The sequence below is a fragment of the Aquarana catesbeiana genome, linkage group LG01 (genome assembly GCF_042186555.1).
Source record: "Aquarana catesbeiana isolate 2022-GZ linkage group LG01, ASM4218655v1, whole genome shotgun sequence".
Classification (NCBI taxonomy): Eukaryota; Metazoa; Chordata; class Amphibia; order Anura; family Ranidae; genus Aquarana; species Aquarana catesbeiana.
This window is the reverse complement of record NC_133324.1, coordinates 979,767,248-979,788,652: the sequence shown is the minus strand read 5'-3', so window position 1 is coordinate 979,788,652 and position 21,405 is coordinate 979,767,248. Positions and strand designations below refer to the sequence as shown.

The window sequence follows — 21,405 nt, the reverse complement described above, 5'->3', positions numbered from 1 at the left end:
ATACCCACCAGTGCGGTCTCATCTATACCCACCAGTGAAGTCTCATCTATACCCACCAGTGCGATCTCATCTATACCCATCAGTGCAACCTCATCTGTGCCCACCATTGCAGTCTCATCTATACCCACCAGTGCCATTCCATCTATACCACCAGTGCGGTCTCATCTATATCCACCAGTGCGGTCTCATCTATACCCATCAGTGCAATATCATCTGTGCCCACCAGTGCAGTCTCATCTATACCCACCAGTGCGGTCTCATCTATACCACCAGTGTGGTCTCATCTATACCCACCAGTGCGGTCTCTTCTATACCCATCAGTGCGATCTCATCAATGCCCACCAGTGCGGTCTCATCTATGCCCATCAGTGCAGTCTCATCTGTGCCCACCAGTGTGGTCTCATCTATACCCACCAATGTGGTCTCAACTCTACCCACCAGTGTGGGCTCATCTATACCCACCAGTGTTGTCTCATCCATACCCATCAGTGTGATCTCATCAATGTCCACCAGTGCGGTCTCATCTATGCCCATCAGTGTGGTCTCATCTGTGCTCACCAGTCTGGTCTCATCTATACCCATCAGTGCGGTCTCATCTATAACCACCAATGCAGTCTCAACTTTACCCACCAGTGCCGTCTCATCTATACCCACCAGTGCGGTCCCATCCATACCCACCAGTGCAGGCTCATCTATACCACCAGTGCGGTCTCATCTATACCCACCAGTGCGGTCTGCGGTCTCATCTATGCCCACCAGTGCAATCTCATCTGTGCCCATTAGTGCGGTCTCATCTGTGCTCACCAGTCTGGTCTCATCTATACCCACCAGTACGGTCTCATCTGTGCCCACCAGTGCAGTCTCATCTATACCCACCAATGTGGTCTCATCTATACCCACCAATGCGGTCTCATCTATACCTACCAGTGTGGTCTCATCTATACCCACCAATGCGGTCTCATCCATACCCACCAGTGTGCTCTCATCTATACCCACCAGTGTGGTCACATCTATACCCACCAGTGCGATCTCATCTGTACCCACCAGTGCGGTCTCATCTGTGCCCACCAGTGCGATCTCATCTGTGCTCACCAGTGCGGTCTCATCTATAACCACCAGTGTGGTTCCATCTATACCCACCAGTGCGGGCTCATCTATACCACCAGTGCGGGCTCATCTATACCACCAGTGCGGTCTCATCTATACCCACCAGTGCAGTCTCATCTATGCCCATCAGTGCGATCTTATCTGTGCCCACCAGTGCAATCTCATCTGTGCCCACCAGTGCGGTCTCATCTATACCCACCAGTGCGGTCTCATCTATACCCACCAGTGAAGTCTCATCTATACCCACCAGTGCGATCTCATCTATACCCATCAGTGCAACCTCATCTGTGCCCACCATTGCAGTCTCATCTATACCCACCAGTGCCATTCCATCTATACCACCAGTGCGGTCTCATCTATATCCACCAGTGCGGTCTCATCTATACCCATCAGTGCAATATCATCTGTGCCCACCAGTGCAGTCTCATCTATACCCACCAGTGCGGTCTCATCTATACCACCAGTGTGGTCTCATCTATACCCACCAGTGCGGTCTCATCTATACCCACCAGTGCGGTCTCATCTATGCCCATCCGTGCAGTCTCATCTGTGCCCACCAGTGTGGTCTCATCTATACCCACCAATGCGGTCTCAACTTTACCCACCAGTGTGGGCTCATCTATACCCACCAGTGTTGTCTCATCCATACCCATCAGTGTAATCTCATCAATGTCCACCAGTGCGGTCTCATCTATGTCCATCAGTGTGGTCTCATCTGTGCTCACCAATCTGGTCTCATCTATACCCACCAGTGCCGTCTCATCTATACCCACCAGTGCGGTCCCATCCATACCCACCAGTGCAGGCTCATCTATACCACTAGTGCGGTCGCATCTATACCCACCAGTGCGGTCTCATCTATACCCACCAGTGCGGTCTGCAGTCTCAGCTATGCCCATCAGTGCGATCTTATCTGTGCCCACCAGTGCAATTTCATCTGTGCCCACCATTGCAGTCTCATCTATACCCACCAGTGCCATTCCATCTATACCACCAGTGCGGTCTCATCTATATCCACCAGTGCGGTCTGCAGTCTCATCTATGCCCATCAGTGCGATCTTATCTGTGCCCACCAGTGCAATTTCATCTGTGCCCATCAGTGCGGTCTCTTCTATACCCACCAGTGCGGTCTCATCTATACCCATCAGAGCGATCTCATCTGTGCCCACCAGTGCGGTCTCATCTATACCTATCAGTGCGATCTCATCTGTGCCCACCAGTGCGCTCTCATCTATACCCACCAGTGCGGTCTCATCTATACCACCAGTGTGGTCTCATCTATACCCACCAGTGCGGTCTCATCTATAATCATCAGTGTGATCTCATCTGTGCCCACCAGTGCGCTCTCATCTGTACCCACCAGTGCGGTCTCATCTATACCACCAGTGTGGTCTCATCTATACCCACCAGTGCGGTCTCATCTATATCCATCAGTGTGATCTCATCAATGTCCACCAGTGCGGTCTCATCTATGCCCATCAGTGTGGTCTCATCTGTGCTCACCAGTATGGTCTCATTTATACCCATCAGTGCGATCTCATCTGTGCCCACCAGTGCGGTCTCATCTATAACCACCAGTGCGGTCCCATCTATACCCACCAGTGTGGGCTCATCTATACCACCAGTGCGGTCTCATCTAAACCCACCAGTGTGGTCTCATCTATACCCACCAGTGTGGGCTCATCTATACCACCAGTGCGGTCTCATCTAAACCCACCAGTGCGGTCTCATCTAAACCCACCAGTGCGGTCTCATCTATGCCCATCAGTGCGATCTTATCTGTGCCCAACAGTGCAATCTCATCTGTGCCCACCAGTGCGGTCTCATCTATACCCACCAGTGCGGTCTCATCTATACCCACCAGTGCAGTCTCATCTATACCCGCCAGTGCAATCTCATCTGTGCCCACCAGTGCAGTCTCATCTATACCCACCAATGCGGTCTCATCTATACCCCCAGTGCAATCTCACCTATTTCCACCAGTGCAATCTCATCTATACCCATCAGTGCAATCTCATCTGTGCCCACCAGTGTGGTCTCATCTATACCCACCAGTGTGGTCTCATCTATACCACCAGTGTGGTCTTATCTATACCACCAGTGTGGTCTCATCTATACCCACCAGTACGGTCTCATCTATATCCACCAGTGCGGTCTCATCTATACCACCAGTGTGGTCTTATCTATACCCACCAGTGCGGTCTCAACTATACCCATCAGTGCGATCTCATCAATGCCCACCAGTGCAGTCTCATCTATGCCCATCAGTGCAGTCTCATCTGTGCCCACCAGTGTGGTCTCATCTATACCCACCAATGCGGTCTCATCTATACTCACCAGTGTGGTCTCATCTATACCCACCAGTGCGGTCTCATCTATACCCATCAGTGTAATCTCATCTGTGCCCACCAGTGCGGTCTCATCTATAACCACCAGTGCGGTCTCATCTATACCCACCAGTGCGGTCCCATCTATACCCACCAGTGCGGTCCCATCTATACCCACCAGTGCTGGCTCATCTATACCACCAGTGCGGTCTCATCTATACCCACCAGTGCGGTCTCATTTATACCCACCAGTGCGATCTCATCTATGCCCATCAGTGCGATCTTGTCTGTGCCCACCAGTGCAATCTCATCTGTGCCCACAAGTGCGGTCTCATCTATACCTACCAGTGCGGTCTCATCTATACCCACCAGTGCAGTCTCATCTATACCCATCAGTGCAATCTCATCTATTCCCATCAGTACGATCTCATCTATACCCATCAGTGCGATCTTATCTGTGCCCACCAGTGCAATCTCATCTGTGCCCATCAGTGCGGTCTCTTCTATACCCACCAGTGCGGTCTCATCTATACCCATCAGTGCGATCTCATCTGTGCCCACCAGTGCGGTCTCATCTATACCTATCAGTGCGATCTCATCTGTGCCCACCAGTGCGCTCTCATCTATAACCACCAGTGCGGTCTCATCTATACCACCAGTGTGGTCTCATCCATACCCACCAGTGCGGTCTCATCTATATCCATCAGTGTGATCTCATCAATGTCCACCAGTGCGGTCTCATCTATGCCCATCAGTGTGGTCTCATCTGTGCTCACCAGTCTGGTTTCATCTATACCCATCAGTGCGATCTCATCTGTGCCCACCAGTGCGGTCTCATCTATAACCACCAGTGCGGTCCCATCTATACCCACCAGTGTGGGCTCATCTATACCACCAGTGCGGTCTCATCTAAACCCACCAGTGTGGTCTCATCTATACCCACCAGTGCGGTCTCATCTATGCCCATCAGTGCGATCTTATCTGTGCCCAACAGTGCGATCTCATCTGTGCCCACCAGTGCGGTCTCATCTATACCCACCAGTGCGGTCTCATCTATACCCACCAGTGCAGTCTCATCTATACCCGCCAGTGTGATCTCATCTGTGCCCACCAGTGCAGTCTCATCTATACCCACCAATGCGGTCTCATCTATACCCCCAGTGCGATCTCACCTATTTCCACCAGTGCGATCTCATCTATACCCATCAGTGCAATCTCATCTGTGCCCACCAGTGTGGTCTCATCTATACCCACCAGTTTGGTCTCATCTATACCACCAGTGTGGTCTCATCTATACCCACCAGTGCGGTCTCATCTATACCCATCAGTGCGATCTCATCAATGCCCACCAGTGCAGTCTCATCTATGCCCATCAGTGCAGTCTCATCTGTGCCCACCAGTGTGGTCTCATCTATACCCACCAATGCGGTCTCATCTATACTCACCAGTGTGGTCTCATCTATACCCACCAGTGCGGTCTCATCTATACCCATCAGTGTAATCTCATCTGTGCCCACCAGTGCGGTCTCATCTATACCCACCAGTGCGGTCTCATCTATACACACCAGTGCGGTCCCATCTATACCCACCAGTGCGGTCCCATCTATACCCACCAGTGCTGGCTCATCTATACCACCAGTGCGGTCTCATCTATACCCACCAGTGCGGTCTCATTTATACTCACCAGTGCGATCTCATCTATGCCCATCAGTGAGATCTTGTCTGTGCCTACAAGTGCGGTCTCATCTATACCTACCAGTGCGGTCTCATCTATACCCACCAGTGCAATCTCATCTATTCCCATCAGTACGATCTCATCTATACCCATCAGTGCGATCTCATCTGTGCCCACCAGTGCGGTCTCATTTATATCCACCAGTGCAGTCTCATCTATACCACCAGCGTGGTCTCATCTATACCCACCAGTGCGGTCTCATCTATGCCCATCAATGCGGTCTTATCTGTGCTCACCAGTGTGGTCTCATCTCTGCCCACCAGTCTGGACTCATTTATGCCCATCAGTGCGGTCTCATCTATGCCCATCAGTGCAGTCACACCAGTGCAGCTTATCAGTGCGGTCTCACCAGTGCCCACCAGTGCAGCTTATCAGTGCCCATGAGCGCGGTCACACCAGTGCAGCTTACCTGAAATCATCCGAATGACAGAACAGAGATCTCGAGCTGACAGATCTTGTATATGAAAACACTGATCACTGTAATGTGCCGCCTCCCATACCGGCATTGGAACTGTGTGCTCTGCGCTGTCTATCACAATGCCTGTCCGAGACTCGGGAGGCAGGACATTACAGCGATCAGCGTTTTCACATACACCTGTCAGCTCGAGATCACCGCTCTGTGATGCGGATGATCTCTGGTAACTCTTCCCGCTCTTCAGTGAGAGAGATGGCGGGTGGGGGTGGCAGCTGCAGGGGGGCAGGGTGGAGAGGGGGCGGCTCTTGCAGGGAGGAGGAGGAGGGAGGAGAAAGACGACACCACCTCCATAGGTGGCACAGACCAGGGGCTGTGAGACCCCCTCCGCCCACTACAGGAAATAGAACTCCTTGCTTGCTTTAGAACTAGTGGTGGGCAGTGACAAGTCCGCTGTCTGGGGATACAGGAGGAATATCAACCAGCGGTCTTACAAAACAGGAAACCACTGGAGAGTAACGACTTTTCAGAAAAATCATCAGGCTGCTATAGAGGAACTACAGAGCTCAGAAGAACATGGATGGCATATCAGCAATAAGGACATGGAAAAAGTTTTTCTCCGGAGTTCTGCTTTAAGTATCTTTTTCCAGTATGAGTAATTATGTAACAATGTAACCATGTTACAATCTTTCTTCAGGATGCTAAAGCAAACAACAGCACTCAAACTATAGAAGACTTATGAGCTGTCCAAGGTGCTGAAGGACTAAACAACTCAAATATTCAAGTATCTGACAATCAAACATTCAGGCCAGAAGCTTCTAGACCGCTCTCCACCCCTAGGGAGATCTGGACCCCAGTCCACCAGAGATCGCGGAAAGCTTCCTCCACTCCCAACAAGCTGTAACATCCAGAGAACCCACTTTATCTCTACACAGATGTCTCTGTTCCCACCTGTGTGCTTTAAGACTCTAGCTCAAGACTCTGGATCCTTTTTTTCTTTGTTTTGGGATCACCACCCTTGTTGACGCCTGTTAAACTGTTACCTGTTTGGATGTTTCCTATTTCGTTCTTCCACAAGCTATTCGGAAGGGGATGAGGCCTGTGAGTTGGATCTTATGGGATGTCATGTCCCTCTCCATGGTCTTGGGAACTGACCATGGACTCCTGAGGTGCATGCCCTCCTCAGGCCTTATACCTAAATGGATTTTGTTGTTTTTATTATTTTTCCTTTTTTGGTTTTGATTTTGATCCTATTTTTATTTTTGATTTGATTTATTGTTTTAGATCATTTTTTGATTTTCTTTGGAATCACTATTTTGATCCAACAGCAAAACTTCTACCCTTTTTTGTTATCTGTACTATAATGGTTTTGTGTTTCATACATCATGTTCCTGTTTATTGACGCAATGCTTGCAATGTCTCCACGGTCCAGTCATGGCTGTCAGTATTGTCTCATGTAATGTAAAAGGTTTGAACTCCATTCTTAAATGCTGGTTGGCATTGAAGGAGTTCAAATCCTCTAAAGCAGATATGGTCATGGTTCAGGAGACACATTTCCAGGCAGAGGGATCATTCAAATTTGCATTTAAGTTTTTTCCCACTGCCTTTGTGGCGTTTGACACTTCCGGCAAAGCTGGAGTAGCAATTCTCTTCAGACGCTCCTGTTCCATACAAATCAAATCATCTTACCTAGATCCTCATGGCTGTTATGTCCTCCTGAGCTGTGACTACATGAATACTTCCTTTACTCTAGCTAATGTTTATGCACCCAATTTGGGGCAGATTGGGTTCCTTGAGGAGGTTTTTGAGAAAATTAAAACTTTCTCACAACCCTTCATGATCATGGGTGAAGATTTTAACCTGTGCATGTCTCTGACCAAGGATAGATTTGCCCTATTTCAAACTAACCCATCTCTCCAAGTACAAAAACTTTCTTCCTTGTTCCGAAAACTTATCAGAGCTCACAATATGTTTGATACATGGTGGGTGAAACACCCAACTGACAAACAATTTACGTTTTATTCCCCACCTCACAAACTATATACAAGATCCTTGAGAAAGTCACGTGGTCTGTGACGTAACGCGTGGGAGGAGCTAGTGACGAGCACTGCTGTTACGATTCACTAGTACGGCAGCGGCGGCTTTTGAGGAGTCTCTCTCATAGCGGCTGATTGCATCCTTTATGCCTAACACTACTGGGTCTATGTGAGTGTATCGCTGTGGCTATTCTTCTCTGCTTTTCATTTTTGTTCATTGCGCAATGATATTATTTGTTTTATTTTGCATGATTCATCTGATTGCTGGGACTGATACAAAGTGAAACAAAGCGCAATTCACTATTTATTTATAAATCTGGGAAAACAAACTTTGGAGGCACCAACAAATGAAAGTGAATAATCGGGTTGGTAATCACTACACAAAATTGTCCCCTACATCTTAAAAGGAAAATGATTAATGGACTTCTGGGTTAATAATATTATTTGTGTCAGAGGAATATTGTGCTTAATTAATTTTTTTAAATTTTTCAATATGCATTGTCCAACAAATTACTAGCTTATGAGTGCTGTTAGCTGCACACGCACGCTTATACACATAATTTTTTGGTTTTGGTGTGGCTTCAAGACATGCAATTTTATGCAATTTTATGCAGTTTTATGCATTTATACTTTGATAGGTCGTATTCATTGAATTCATATAATTCACATAACACTTGTACACATAGTTTTTTGGTTTTTAGTGTGTTTTATCACATGCCATTTTCATGCATCTTTTTGTATTTTTTGCTTTGGTGGTTGTATCCATTGAACTTACCGTATTTATCGGCGTATAACACGCACTTTTTTCCTCTTAAAATCAGGGGAAAATCGTGCGTTATACGCTGATCCCCCACCAATCCCCCGCTGACTGTGAGCGGAGGAGCGAGCGCCGCCGACATACATACATAGCCGGGTGTACTCGGCTAGGTTCGGCCAACTACGCTCACAGTCACGCCCAGTCCCGCCCTATGATGGACATAACACAGGACTGGGCGTGACTGTGAGCGGAGCTAGCCGAACCTAGCCGAGTACACTCGGCTATGTATGAATGTCGGCGGCTCTCGGCTGCTTTCGGTTTCTCTCGTAGTGATGTGGGCGGAGCCGAGCACCGCCGACATTCATACGTAGCGGAGTGTACTCGGCTAGGTTCGGCTAGCTCCGAGTACACTCGGCTATGTATGAATGTCGGTGGCGCTTGGCTCCGCCCACATCACTACGAGAGGAGCCGAAAGCACCATATTTAAAAACTGAGAAGTCTGCAGTGTCACTAGGCAAGGCTTCAGATGACACAACAAGGCTGCAAATGACACTAAAAGACTGCAGATGACACAGAAAGGCTGCAAATGACACTGAAAGGCTGCAGATGACACTGAAAGGCTGCAAATGACACTGAAAGGCTGAAGATGACACTGAAAGGCTGCAGATCACACTGAAAGGCTGCAGATGACACTGAAAGGCTGCAAATGACACTGAAAGGCTGCAGATCACACTGAAAGGCTGCAGATGACACTGAAAGGCTGAAGATGACACTGAAAGACTGCAGATGACACTGAAAGGCTGCAAATGACACTGAAAGGCTGCCGATGACACTGAAAAGCTGCAAATGACACTGAAAGGCTGAAGATGACACTGAAAGGCTGCGAATGACACTGAAAGGCTGCAGATGACACTGAAAGGCTGCAGATGACACTGAAAGGCTGTAGATGACACCGAAAGGCTGCAAATGACGCTGAAAGGCTGCAGATGACACTGAAAGGCTGTAGATGACACTGAAAGGCTGTAGATGACACCGAAAGGCTGCAAATGACGCTGAAAGGCTGCAGATGACACTGAAAGGCTGCAAATGACACCGAAAGGCTGCAGATGACACTGAAAGGCTGCAAATGACACCGAGAGGCTGCAGATGACACTGAAAGGCTGAAGATGACACTGAAAGGCTGCAAATGACACTGAAAGGCTGAAGATGACACTGAAAGGCTACAAATGACACTGAAAGGCTGAAGATGACACTGAAAGGCTGCAAATGACACCGAGAGGCTGCAGATGACACTGAAAGGCTGAAGATGACACTGAAAGGCTGCAAATGACACTGAAAGGCTGAAGATGACACTGAAAGGCTGCAAATGACACTGAAAGGTTGCAGATGACACTGAAAGGCTGAAGATGACACTGAAAGGCTGAAGATGACACTGAAAGGCTGCAAATGACACTGAAAGGTTGCAGATGACACTGAAAGGCTGAAGATGACACTGAAAGGCTGAAGATGACACTGAAAGGCTGCAAATGACACTGAAAGGCTGCAAATGACACTGAAAGGCTGCAGATGACACTGAAAAGCTGCAAATGACACTGAAAGGCTGCAGATGACAGTGAAAGGCTGCAAATGACACTGAAAGGCTGCAGATGACACTGAAAGGCTGCAAATGACACCGAAAGGCTGCAGATGACACTGAAAGGCTGCAGATGACACTGAAAGGCTGCAAATGACACTGAAAGGCTGCAAATGACACTGAAAGGCTGCAAATGACACTGACAAGGCTGCATTGATGGGCATTTAAATGTAAGTTTTTTTTTCCTTAAAAAGTTTTTTCCCCTAAAATTCCCTCCTAAACTTGGGGTGCGTGTTAAACGCCGATAAATACGGTATTTAATTTATTTACTATATTTGAAGTGGGCTGTGCACTGATTGATATTTAATTAAAGTGCATCAATAATTTATATTTTCACTTAACATATAAGGTGCCTGAACACTTATGATTGATTGCAACTTAATTTGTAATTTTTCAATCACTAACTTTACTTGATCATATATTTTCATTACAGCGCTTGAGTTTTTCACAGTTCATATATACGAGACTTGATCACTTCTTTGTCTCTGAACCCTTACTGACGCATGTAGTTAATTCTGACATAAACCTGATTACTTGGTTGGATCACGCACCCATAGTACTTGAACTTCTCCTATCTGCTCCAACCCCCAAAAAATGTCACTTGCGCCTTAATGAATCCCTCCTTAACTTTTCTGATGTCAAGCTTCACTTGCAACAAAAATTGACTGAATTCTTCCAACTCAATGAGGGTACGGTATCTGAGACCTCCACTCTGTGGGAAGCCCACAAGGCTTTTTTCAGAGGTGAATGTATTTCCTCTGGATCTCGCCTTATGCGTGAATCTACCCTCCAATGCTCTTCTCTTTTAACCCAGCTGTCTGCAGCAGAGGAACGCTTACTCAACCCCACTGTGGACCGTCTCCATGCTCTAGTCTCTCTTTGTAACTGTAATTAATCACTAAATTTAGGCAAAATCTCAAAGTCCTTGTTATGGGCCAGACAAAAATTGTATGAATATGCTAACAAGCCTAATAGAATGCTGGTCCATGAATTGAAGCCATGCCTGACTTTCTGCTACAATCCAGTGGAAATCCAACATATTGCCCTCGAACCATGTCTAAAGACTTTGGTGAATTCTACCAGAAACGTTATAATGGTTTACCTACAGACCCGAATTCTTAGTTCACACAAGAGAAATTTAATACTTTTGTTGCTTCTCTACAACTCCCCACAATATCCCTTGATAATCGCTCTGTGCTAAACGCACCTATAACTGTTGAGGAAATCACTGAGGTTATTAGTCATTTACTGTCACAAGTCTCCAGGCCCTGACGGACTCCCCTACTCCTACTATAAGACGTTCCTCCAGACTCTTGCTCCCTGCTTGGAAACATTGTTTGCCTCTCTGATGAAAGGGAACACCCCCTCACACCCAGTTTTTGCATACTTTTATTACGGTCATCCTGAAACCAGACAAAAACCCGATGATTCCTAAAAACTACCGCCCCATCACTCTACTAAACTCTGATTATAAAATTTTCACGAAAATCCTAGCAAATAGACTGTCCTTACTGCTCCTTTCACTAATACACAAAGACCAGGTTGGTTTTGTCCCTACTAGACATGTGGAGGCAACACTAGACGTACTATTGACCTTATCGACCTCTTAACCAAAACTAAGCGACCTGCTATAGTGTTAAGCTTGGATGCTCAGAAAGCGTTTCACCGCTTAAATTAGTCATCCATGTTTGCTATACTATCCAGATATAGATTCTCAGGTCCATTTATAGAGGCCCTTAAGGCGTTATATTCTAAACCTACTTCCCAAGTACAGCTTGCCTCCCATGTGTCTCCGTTGTTTCCCCTGAGTACCAGACAGGGCTTCCCCTTGTCACCCTTGCTTTTTATACTTAGTCTAGAACCTTTGGCCGCAGCCATTCGATCCCACCCTGATATAAGAGGGGTGATGCTAAGACACAGGGAGTACAAGCTGTCCTTATTTGCTGATGACAACACATCCCCACATCTCTCTTCCATCACTCCATCACTCCATCCTACATTTATTCGGTAGTCTTTTAGGATTCAAAGTTAATTCGACTAAAACTGAAGCCCTCCCTATAAATATCCCAGGAGACCTTCTCACTTCCCAACAGGGAGTGGGAGTTGGTGCTCCCACTCACTTAAATTCTGTACCTGGGTGTTTACCTGACTCCCTCATACTCCACGCTCTTTCAGGCCAATTTTCCCCCCTTAACTACAGAAATAGGTTATTGAAAACATGGTCAAATCTTCCCCTTTCCCTTCTTGGGAGGATCAGTGTCCTCAAAATGTCTATACTCTTTGAGACACTACCAGTATTGATCCCTATGCCCCAACTGAAAGCACTTCAGAGAAATTTTCTGAAATTTATATGGAACAACACTTCTCATAGGATAGCAAGCTCGGTGGTCCAGGCTTTACGAACCAGGGGAGGTTTGGGAGCTCCTGACCTATTAAAATAATATTATGCTACTCACCTGAGAGCCATTGCCTCTTGGACGTCCAGGTACGCCCCAAACAGATGGTCGGAGATTAAAATAGGGATCACCCCTCCTGGTCATCCATGCTGCATGTTATGGCCATCCTGTGACAAATCCATTTCTCAACTGCGTAGTGTATGTTGGAACCCGATGTAATTCACACTTTTGATTTGGAAACGTTGCTTTGGTAGATACTCTCTCTCTTCTCCATGCTTGCCACTTGTGAACGTTTTATTCAACCCGGAAATCCCAGACAGTTTATACTATAACCCTATGTTACCATGGACCCAAGTTGGTATATTTCAGTTACGTCACTTGGTAAACCCAGTGACACGTAAACTTCTCTCCTTCTCTGACCTACAATCCAAACATAAAATCCCAAAATCTCTCTTTTACTCTTTTTTTTTTTTTTTTTAATTTTTTGCCACCAAAATCCCTCATATGACTTTAGACATGCCAACCGAATTTGAACTGTTATGCTCAAGAGGCCCTTATGAACCCCACCTGATCTCATCTATCTATAAAATCCTACATACAGCTTACTGAAAACAGTCATGCATACATATGGAAATGGTCCCATATTCTGCAAAGGCCCATATCCCTAGGTGACTGGAGGAAAATATGGGACTCTACATCTAAAGTTTCACAGTGTGTGGCACAGAGAGAGACTGCTTACAAAATACTTACATTCTGGTATAGGACCCCAGACTTTTTATTTGCTCGAAAGCTGACATCATTTGGGCAATGTTGGAGATGTGGTTTATCCTTGGGTACCCATTATCATATATTTTGGGAATGCACTGCACTGATACCCTTCTGGACACAAGTTCATAACCTCCTGGAAAGGTCCTGGATGTACCTATCCCCTTAAACCCCACACACCTTCTTTTAGACCTCCCACTCACGAATACACTCAAAGCTACTAGAAGATTGATGGCTTTTATCTTACTGGCAGCCAAACGTACCATACCTCAATGCTGGCTGTCTACCTCACCTCCTACTTTTATGCAGTTTCTCTCAGCCATAGCTGATATAATGGAGGGCCTAACTGCTGTGATAGACAACTCCCTGCCAAAATTTTACAAAATTTGGGGGTAATGGGATGTTTCTGAATATAATACTGAGACGCAACCCCCAGATCCATAACACTATAACTTATGTGCACATCACAATGGTCTGTATAAAATAGCTCCTGTTTAGTTTCCTCTTGACTTCACATTCACAGTCATATCACTTGTACCATGAGATTTTATCAATGTTACCTTATATTACCTTTGATCGATATCATTTATGGATATTGTTATGCCTTCTTTTTTCGGCTATCACTTTGGAAATGTACAATTGTTTTTGTATGCTTTGAAAAATTTAATAAATAAACAATTGAAAAAAAAAACATTCAGGCCAGAAGGCCGAGTCAGTTGGAGTGAACATGGCGAATGTGTGAATGTTTCTGTGAAATGGGTCTCTAGAATTTCAAAATAAATAAATAACTCACCTGGTTAGTTCATTTTCCTTTTCTTCCAGCTTGTTTCCAGTATCCACGAGATCTCCTCGTAGTTTCTTCACAGTGTTCGCTGTCTCTGCTTTCTCCTGGATGGTCCTCTCCAGCTTCTGGTGAATGATCTTCCCTTCCTCATGACTCTTCAGTAGATCGAAGTGAGTTGTTTCCAGCTCCTCCTCTGTCCGGGTGAGAGCTTCCCGAAGTGCCCAAACCACAGATTCCTTTGTATCGGTATCTCCAGAGAGGCTGGAGTTCATATGTTCGTGTTCCCGCTGTAATTTCTCCAATCTGATAACGGTCTCATCATGCTGCTGAGACACCTGAAATACTGGAAAATACATGAAGACTATGACATAACAGAGTAATAATCATGTGTGACTGTGGGGGAGGGGACATTAGAGTGTAAGCCCCTCTAGTACAGAGACTGATGTGACCTGCATAGCATTCTCTGCACAACACTGCAGAATATGTCAGAGCTACCTGTAAAAGGACAGGATGGTGTCCAGCAGGAAGTCTGATCACTTGATGATAAATACTCACACTGTATAGACAGAGCAATGATGGCCGTCAGGGAAGTCAGGGAGATGACGCAGAGTGTGATAAGGAAATAACGACCAGAACAGAATCCTGAACACAGAGGAGAATGTGGAAAAACAGGAAATATTGATTTGTATGCACTGAAAATTATTATGGAATTAATAACATTGGATAGATATAACTAACCTACCCCATCCCCCGCATAACTGCAGATGTATCTGGCTATTCAACTTCCATATTGTTAACTCATTTCCATAAAACGACAAGATGCCACCATTGGCTTTTGCTACCTGCAATCTAGGTGTACATTGATGGTGCAATCAATGCAGAAATCCTCTTTTAGAAACTGATTGCAGCCTTTCTGCTCTGTGTCTGCAATTATCAAGAATCTGAGACTATCACCTAATTCATGAATCCAACTGCCACTTATAACTGCCACTATAATCAGTGTCTGAACCCCCTCATTAACATAGGGCAATGGTGGGCAGTGCTGGAGCTGATTATCTCTATCGTCATATCACCAAATCACCTCCATCATCATATCACCATATCATCTCCATCTCCATAATCATATCACCATATCATCTCCATCATCACATCACCATATCATCTTCATCTCCATCATCATATCACCATATTATCTCCATCATCACATCACCATATCATCTCCATCTCCATCATAATATCACCATATCATCTCCATCATCACATCACTATATCATCTCCATCATCACATCACCTATCATCTCCATCTCCATCATCATATCATCATCATATCACCATATCATCTCCATCACCATCATCATATCACCATATCATCTCCACCATATCGCCATATCATCTCCATCATCATATCACAATATCATCTCCACTATATCGCCATATCATCTCCACCATCATATCACTATTTTATCTCCATCATCACATCACCATATCATCTCTAGGTATGAGCTTTCTATTTGGGTCAAACATGAGTTCGACTCAAACACTGGCTGTTTGCCCGTTCATCGAAAACCCGAACATTATGGGCCATTCGTGCCAAAGTCGAGCGGCGCGTAACGGCCCATAATGCATTGATGGAGTGCAGTGCATTGCTCTATGGTGATTGGCCAGAGCATGACCTGCATGCTTTGGCCAATCACAGCGCCCTCAGCTAAGAGAGCCATAATTGGCCAAAGGCAGGGTGCCTTTTGCCAATCACGGCTCAGGGGGACTAAGTCCATGCCCCACACCCCACACAGCTAATTATTCAGTTAGCTGCAGTGTATTTAATATATATATATATATATATATATATATATATATATATATATATATACAGTCTTGTATATATGTATATATATATGTATCTATCCTCCTCATCCTCTGTCACCTCAGAGTAGTTTGCCAGCCAATGGAGCTGCCAAAGCGGCCTATTCCATCAGCTCCATGTCAACAGTCACTCCTTCCCTAGCCCCACCATCATGCATGCATTGAAGGCTCCCAGGTTGAGGAAGGGAGTAACGTGAACCTAGAGAGAGGGGGTGCCCAAGAAGGTCAAGAAACTGGTAGTCATGTTCCCCCAGCTGCAGCATACTACCAAGTTTTCTCCAGCGAAGAGGGGGGAGGGGATGTTGAGGACACTGACTCAACTTGGGTGCCTGATAGAAGAGAGGAGGAGGAGGAGGCACATCTCCAACGGGGTTGGATGCCCTCCAGGGGGCAGCTTTAGGGCAGCCACCCTATTGCATCACATTGCAGAGCTAAGCAGGTGCAGGGCACTGCTGACTCCCTGCATATTTTGAAAAGTTCTTTGGTGTGGGCCTTTTTTGACACTTGTGCAGCAGATCGCAACATTGCTGTTTGCAACATATGTCTGAAGCGTATCAAGTGTGGCCAAAACAGCAGCCGCTTGGGCACCACATGCTTGACCAGACATATGACGACCTCCCATGCAGTCCATTGGCAACAGCACTTAAAAGACCCACATCAAAGAACAAAGCGGACCTCTCCTTGCTCTCATCAGATGGGATCTCCAACCCCACTATACCTCCAGTCCTCTCAGAAACCTGCACTGAGAGGAATGAAGGTATAGAAATAGGTGTCCCAAGTACTTGTGGCCAACCTGCTAGCGGTACACCAACATCTGATTTTAGCAGGCAAATTTCCCTACCCCAGTTGCTAAACCAGCAAAAGAAATTTGGTCCCAGCCATCCACATGCTCAGCGTCTGAATGCTAGCTTGGCCAAATTGCTAGCACTGCAACTGCTGCCTTTTCAGCTGGTAGACTCTGCCCCGTTTTGTGAATTTGTGGAATGTGTGGTACCTCAGTGGCAGGTTCCCAAATGCCATTTCTTTTCATGGAAGGCCATTCCGGCTCTCTATCAGCATGTGGAAGGCAATATCTTGGCCTCATTGGACAGGGCAGTCAGCAGTAAGGTGCATATTACCACTGACTCATGGTCGAGCAGGCATGGACAGGGACGTTTCCTTTCTTTCACAGCACACTGGTAACTCTGCTGGCAGCGGGGAAGGATGCAGGACAGGGTTCAGTATTGTTGGAGCTTGTTCCGCAACCATGCCTCCAAAATGCTAGTGGTGATTCCGCCACAACTCTCTCCTCCACCCCCCCTCTTCTTCCTCTGTGTCCTCTTCCTCTGCAGATTTCTCCTCTGAACCAGCGGTGCTATGTAGGCGTTCAAGGGGCTCACAAGCACTCAGGCAAAAAGATGCCATGCGGTGCTTGAGTTGGTCTGCTTAGGGGACAGAAGCCACACTGGGGCAGAGATTATGTCAGGTCTGCAGGGGCAGGCTCAGAGGTGGTTGAGGCCATGCCAGCATCAGTCAGGAATGGTTGTATGTAACAATGGCACCAACCTCTTCTCCGCCCTCTGACAGGAACACTTGACCCATGTTCCCTGTTTGGCTCACGTCCTGAATTTGGTGATGCAGCAGTTCTTGAGCAGGTACCCGGGCTTACAGTATCTCCTGAGGCAGGCCAGAAAAGTCTGTGGTCATTTACACCGGTCATATAAGGCCAGTGCTTGGCTGGCTGACATTCAAAGAGAATGCAACATGCCCAAGAACTGCCTCATTTGTGACATGCCCACCAGGTGGAACTCAACGTTGGCAATACTGCAGCGGCTGCACATGCAGCAGAGGGCCATCAATGAGTACCTGTGTGAGTATGGCACCAGGACAGGGTCAGGGGAGCTTGGCTTTTTTTTGCCACGCCAGTGGCTACTGAACAAGGATGCATGCACTGTCCTGTCACCATTTGAGGAGGCCATGAGGATGGTGAGCAGTGACAGTGCATGCATCAGTGATACTGTCCCTCTTATCTTCCTGTTGGAGCACACGCTTTGTGGAATAATGGACAGGCCATTTAATGCAAAACAGTGGGAGGAAGAGGAGGACTTCCTTACCTCTCAAGGCCCCCTTTATCCAGATACTAGTATTCCTGCAGGCCCGCCGATCACACAGGAAGAAGTAGAGGAGGAGGAGGAGGATTGTGTCAGCATGGAGGTGGAGGATAACACTCAGCATCAGCAGCAGTCTGCAAGGGATTGTTTACAGTCCCCAGAAACCCATGGAGTTGTACGTGGCTGGGAGGAGGTGGTTGAGGATCATGTGATCATTAGTGACCCAGAGGACTCAGGATCAAATGCCTCTGCAAACCTACGCTGCATGGCCTCCCTGATCCTGCAAAACCTGCGAAAGGACCCTAGGATTCGTGGTATCAAGGAGAGGGATCATTACTGGCTGGCAACCCTTCTTGATCCACGTTACAAGGGTAAGGTTGCAGAACTTATCCATCCTTCGCAGAGGGAGCAGAGGGTGAAACATCTTGGGAGGCCTTGCAGAAAGGTTTGTGCAACGCGTTTGCAGAGCCTGGGAGGTTAAAATTTCCTGGTGCTGGACAACGTGTTGCTGAGGCTTCGTTCAGTCACAGAAAGAGCGGTGGAGAAGATGGCTGGCTAACTGATGCCTTCAGGCAATTCTTCAGTCCTCAATACCCAGGTCTGATCGGTTCCAGCAACCATCACCAGCGTATGAATTACATGGTGCAGGAATATCTAGGGGAATATCTAGGGGCAAGGTCTGACTTGGGGACCTTTCCACCAGAACATCCACTGGTTTACTGGGTCTTGAGGATGGACCACTGGCCAGAGCTTGCTCAATATGCAATTGAGCTACTAGCCTGTCCTGCATCCAGCGTTCTTTCTGAATGCGTGCTGCTGGAGGCTTTGTAATCACAGAGTGCGCCTGTCCACAGACTCTGTTGATCAGCTCACATTCATAAAAATGAATCAGTCTTGGATCACCAGCTACCAAGCATCGAATGCTGATGTAACCCAATGATTTTTCTATGGATGTGGGATCCCTTGAAGACTGCATATGCTGAGTGACTATCCTATTATGCTGAGTGACTATCCTATTCCTCCTCAATTTTCATAATGAGAGCTTCTAAGAATATTTTCGGTTCAGGGCACCATCACCACTATCTAAGGCCCAATTTTTCTGCCCTTGTTTATCAGGGGTGCGTAATTACAGTTTTTGATCAAATATTTAACAGCAGGGCTCGTTCCTGTGCTCAACAAGAGTATCTATTAGGGGTTGCAGTGTTGTGGCACCACCACCACTGCCTAAGGCCCAATTTTTCTGCCCCTGTTTAACAGGGATGCATAATTACAATTTTTGATCTAATATTTCACAGCAGGGTCTGTTCCTGCACTCAACAAAAGTATCTGTGAGGCTTTAGAGTGTTGTGCCACCACCACCACCGCCTAAGGCCCAATTTTTCTGCCTCTGTTTAACAGGGGCGCGTAATTACAATTTTTGATCTAATGTTTCACAGCAGGGCCTGTTCCTGCACTCAACAAAAGTATCTGTGAGGCTTTACAGTGTTGTGCCACCACCATCACCACCACCACCGCCTAAGGCCCAATTTTTCTGCCCCTGTTTAACAGGGGAGCATAATTACAATTTTTGATCTAATATTTCACAGCAGGGACTGTTACTGCGCTCAACAAAAGTATCTGTGAGGCTTTACAGTGTTGTGCCACCACCACCGCCACCGCCTAAGGCCCAATTTTTCTGCCCCTGTTTAACAGGGGAGTGTAATTACAATTTTTGATCTAATATTTCACAGCAGGGCCTGTTCCTGCGCTCAACAAAAGTATCTGTGAGGCTTTACAGTGTTGTGCCACCACCACCACCGCCTATTGCTGCGTACACGCGGTCGGCCTTTTCGGCTACAACAGTCCGACGGCCCGTCTGACAGACTTTCAACAGACTTTTGGCGGACTTGAGGCGGACTTTCTAATGAACTGACTTGCCTACACACGATCACACCAAAGTCCGATGGATTCGTACGTGATTACGTACACCGGACTAAAATAAGGAAGTTGATAGCCAGTAGCCAATAGCTGCCCTAGCGTCGGTTTTTGTCAGTCGGACTAGCATACAGACGAGTGGATTTCTGGGTCCGGCAGAGTTACGACATAAAGATTTGAAGCAAGTTCCAAATCTAAAGTTCGTCAGATTTGAGACTGGAAAAGTCAGCTGAAGGTCCGGTGAAGCCCACACACGATTGGATTGTCTGCCAGATTTGGTCCGTCGGCGTCCGCCGGACAAGTCCGGTCAAAAAGTCAGACTGTGTGTACGCGGCATAAGGCCCAATTTTTCTGCCCCGTTTAACAGGTGCATGTAATTACAGTTCTTGATATAATATTTCACAGCAAGAGTAACTGTGAGGGCTTACAGTGTTCTGGTACCACCAACACCTAAGGCCCAATTTTCCACAGAGTGTATAGGGCAGGCTGTATAGTATATACAGGTGGTCCCCTATTTTCAAACATCCGACTTACAAACGACTCCTACTTACAAATAGAGGGAGACAACTGGAAGTGAGAGGAAATCTACCCCTAGGAAGGGAAATTCTCTCCTGTAAGAGTTAATATGGGAAAAAGGTGTCTCCCCACTGATGCTTTATTACCAATCCTTGTTTCCCTAAAAACCCAAAATTTTCAAAATCCAATTGTCATTGGGACAGAAAGTGAGGTGAAATCTTCTGAACAGGGGCACAGACAGCAAAACAACTTTTACAGGGGTGACAACCCCTCCCTATGTTATCCAAAAAGCTTAAAAATAGATTTTTTGGCTGGAGCTATACTTACAAAATGTACTGTTCCAAATTAAAAACAGATTCAACTTAAGAACAAACCTACAGTCCCTATCTTGTTTGTAACCCGGGGACCGCTGCTGTTCAGAGTATATAGGGCCTGGGGGCCCCACACCTTTTTTTTTTAAATTTGGGTTCGGGATTCACCTTAATATCCATACCAGACCCAAAGAGGAGAGAGAGGAGAGAGAGAGAGAATAGAGAGGGGGGGGGGGGCAACATTACATTACAGCCACAAGCAGTTTTAAATTACTTTTTTTCCTTTAGAAATGTCTTTTTGTGCAGGGACTGTTCTAAACACGGGAAAAATGCACCACTTTACAGCCATACTACAGACACCCCCAGGTACAATATTTAAAGGAATATTACACTTTTATTGTTTCACTTTAAGCATTATTAAAATCACTACTCCTGAAAAAACTGCCCTTTTTAAAACTTTATTTGCATTTATACATGCCCCCTAGGGCAGAACCCGGGTCCCCAAACACTTTTTATGTCAATAACTTTGCATATTAGCCTTTAGAATTAGCACTTTTGATTTTTCACGTTCAAGCCCCATAGACTTTAACAGGGTTCGCGTGTTCGCACAAATTTTTGGTCTGTTCGCATGTTCTGCCACGAACCGAATCGGGGGGTGTTCGGCTCATCCCTAATGATCTCCATCATCACATCACCATATCATCTCCATCTCCATCATCATATGACCATATCATTTCCATCATATCATCATCTCCATCA

The 21,405-nt window shown here is 46.4% G+C and overlaps 1 protein-coding gene across 1 annotated transcript in view; it reads right to left on the bottom strand.

The window, feature by feature from the left end:
- Positions 1 to 21,405, bottom strand: part of LOC141123564 (uncharacterized) — a 62,668-nt gene that overhangs the window by 26,859 nt on the left and 14,404 nt on the right. Inside the window, exons 3-4 of the mRNA XM_073612063.1 lie at positions 14,508 to 14,594; positions 13,962 to 14,295 (exon numbers count right to left, since the gene is read on the bottom strand). Of these exons, the coding sequence (XP_073468164.1) occupies positions 13,962 to 14,295; positions 14,508 to 14,594 (421 nt within the window). The remainder of the gene's footprint in view (positions 1 to 13,961; positions 14,296 to 14,507; positions 14,595 to 21,405) is intronic.